The sequence below is a fragment of the Etheostoma spectabile genome, chromosome 13 (assembly GCF_008692095.1).
Source record: "Etheostoma spectabile isolate EspeVRDwgs_2016 chromosome 13, UIUC_Espe_1.0, whole genome shotgun sequence".
Taxonomy (NCBI): domain Eukaryota; kingdom Metazoa; phylum Chordata; class Actinopteri; order Perciformes; family Percidae; genus Etheostoma; species Etheostoma spectabile.
This window is the reverse complement of record NC_045745.1, coordinates 23,068,125-23,071,026: the sequence shown is the minus strand read 5'-3', so window position 1 is coordinate 23,071,026 and position 2,902 is coordinate 23,068,125. Positions and strand designations below refer to the sequence as shown.

The following is a 2,902-nucleotide window of genomic DNA, read 5'->3' as shown; positions in this document are numbered from 1 at the left end:
GACCATGTCTGCCATCCCTCATAGATGAACGGTCCATATCCATTGACAAATCCTGATATGGTAAAAAAAAAAACATGATTATGATTTAACCCACACATTCAAATATTCATATTAATCTGACGTCAGATTTTAGCCTAAATGCAATTATAAAAATTTACCAACTTCCTTCATTGGCTTCTAAGACTTTACATACATCCTTGGTACTATTGTTAAGGCTACCTGTTGTTGCTGGGCTGCATTGTGGGGTGGGTATACCCCTGAGAAGCCTGGAGGCCCGGTGGAACCAGGGAGGCCCTGCATGGGAGGCATCATGACAGGGAAGCTCTGTCCTGGCGGTAAACCATAAGCCTGAAGCTGGCCATTAGGAGGGAGAGGAACCTGAGAAAGACAACTGGAATAAATATTGTGCAAGTACAACAGGGTTTTCCAAATGTATAGAAAATTAATTTTGCAGAAAAAGTTTTTCATCCCTTCCTACATTTTTAATATTTGTATGTGTTACTTCTTTTAATAAAAAAAGCATATACTAAGGCCGCCCACCAAGAGCCAGGGTCTGCGTGAAGTTTTGGGGTGTTAAAAGGAAGTTTCTTGCCACTGTAGCACCAAATGCTTGCTGTTGGGAGGGAATTGCTGGATCTGTAGTGTAGTCTAGACCTACTCTGTCTGTAAAGTGTCCTGAGATAACTTCTGTTGTAATTTGACAATATAAAGAAAATTGAATTGATACTGTAGATTGTAAGTGTGTTATGTAACCATACTGTTGTAACACAAGCTTAAATTGTTAATTTGAAAGTAAAAATGACAAAAAGAAAAAGATCAAAGAACTAGATGGATGGACTTGTCAGATGAGTTATTTTAAGATTAGAAAAGTTTGTACTTATTACCTGTTGTGAGAGGCCTTGCAACACGTTAATCACCGACGGTTTAAAGTGCTCCATGTGCTGTGGGTAGGCTGAAGGCTGCTGCATACTGTGATGATAAAAAATACCCCATTAGCTTCACAGTTTAAATTTCATTTTTAAACATCAATCCGAGATTCCCACTTATTGGTTATGCAAATATGCTGCAGTGTTTCCCCTACAATTTTACTTTTTTTTAAAGCCAAATACTGATTGTGTTTCCCCTATATTTATTCTGCAGCGGTACCAGGCCATGAGCTGCAGAGTCCTTGAACGAGACAACTGTCTGTGGTTAGTTCATGTCTGTAATGTCAGGACAGTCAAGTGTGTAATCTAAACAGCTAAAAAAAACAGGCTTGGTAGTTAACCACAAATGTACTGATGGATTCTGTGTTTTTGTAATTTTAGCTGAGCTGGACCAGAAAATATTTGGTTAAAACAGGTTGGTGACGCGGTTTTGTCCTCATTGTTCTCTGTAAAGTTTGCTGGATGTAATGTAGCATTTTATGTGCGCCAGACTCGTTAAAAAAAAAGAAAAAGAAAAAAGCATTTTTTCTACATTTCTTGTAAGGAAATAGTGGGGGTAACAGGCAAAAAAGTTTTAAAAGGAAAACATTTTCTTTTAAAAGGTGCTCTAAGTGATGTCATGCGTGTTTTAGGCTACATTTGTTGTCACATACAGCAAACATCGCCTCACTATCCACAAGCTGCCTGTCCCCAGAACACACTGTAAAAAGACACTGTCTCTGGGGACAGCCCAGGGTCTACAAACGGCAACAAAAACAAACTGTGCCCACCTGCACCACGAAGCATACACAGTGTTCCAGCAAATAACTGACAAGAAATATTGTGTGTGTGTGTGTGGGGGGGGGGGGGGTGCACAGAAGCACAGAAGAGAGGAAGAGGGGACGGGATGAGGACGAAGGAGGGGCAAGCTAGTCTCGTTCTGTTTGAAAATACTTTGAACATCAACAAGAAGTAACGTCACCCAACATCGCTTAGAGCACCTTTAACACATGAGTGCAGTGGATGCAATTGATATTGATGTAAAGAGCGTTTTATGTGGAAAAATAACTCATAAATATTTAAAGAAACTTTAAAGTGTTAAATTGAGAACAGAATTTGTAGTGGTGGTAGCAGCCTCCCCTCCTCCCTCCGCCAGGCTTAAGCAGTCAACCAAGAGGAAACAGTGTGCAGTATTATAAATCAAGGGCTTACAAGGAGGCCTGGGATGACATTTCATCCTTCTTTGTTTCTTCTCCAATTTCTGGTTCATCATCATAGTCAAAACGGTCCAGCAATTTCTGAGGGAGAGAAATAAAATGTAGGGATGTTGTAGTTTTCAACATGGACGTGGTTGTACAGCCTTAAATAACAAATACGCAAGCACTGTCCTACAAAGTGTCTAAACAGTGCCTGCCCTCGAAAATGATGTTCAGAGTATATTTAGCTGTTGATTGCATATGCAAATACAAAAACGCACTGCCACCTTGTCAAAGGCTGCCTTCTGCTGGGCGGTTTGGGTGGGCAGAGGCGGTTGCGGGGTGACCGTGCCCAGGCCAGTGGTTATCTTTTGGGCCTGGGTTTGACTGGTCTGGACAGGAGGCTGAGTGTTGGTGTCAGACTTCACTGGCTGCTGCTGAAAGTTCTGGAGCATCTGCTGAAGCTAAAAAAGCCATTGACAGATTGAAAGAAGAGTAGTAGTGAGATGTGCAAGCAAAGATAATACAAGCAAAAAGACTGTGGTCAAAGCTTATGCCAGTACCTGTTGACCCTGTGTGGACTGAAAGAGCTGTGCCACAGCAGCAAAGGCATCAGAGTTTTGCAGCTGAGCAGCAGATGCTGTGGTGGAGTTTGCTGTTACCGCAGTAACTGGCTCTTTGGCTGGAGGTGGGGAGGAACCTAAGAGAAGAGACAAAAGCATAAACATGTGTGTGAGCAGCACTCTTGCCTTTAAATGAAGCATAACAACATTAAATTGTTTTATGCATTATACATTTAAA

General features: G+C 41.4%; 1 protein-coding gene across 1 annotated transcript in view; it reads right to left on the bottom strand.

Moving 5' to 3' along the window:
* The window catches only part of scaf4a (SR-related CTD-associated factor 4a), an 11,525-nt gene that overhangs the window by 5,517 nt on the left and 3,106 nt on the right, over positions 1 to 2,902 (bottom strand). Inside the window, exons 6-11 of the mRNA XM_032533722.1 lie at positions 2,665 to 2,801; positions 2,389 to 2,565; positions 2,118 to 2,203; positions 885 to 969; positions 220 to 378; positions 1 to 52 (exon numbers count right to left, since the gene is read on the bottom strand). The exon at positions 1 to 52 is cut by the window's left edge and continues 25 nt beyond it. Of these exons, the coding sequence (XP_032389613.1) occupies positions 1 to 52; positions 220 to 378; positions 885 to 969; positions 2,118 to 2,203; positions 2,389 to 2,565; positions 2,665 to 2,801 (696 nt within the window). The remainder of the gene's footprint in view (positions 53 to 219; positions 379 to 884; positions 970 to 2,117; positions 2,204 to 2,388; positions 2,566 to 2,664; positions 2,802 to 2,902) is intronic.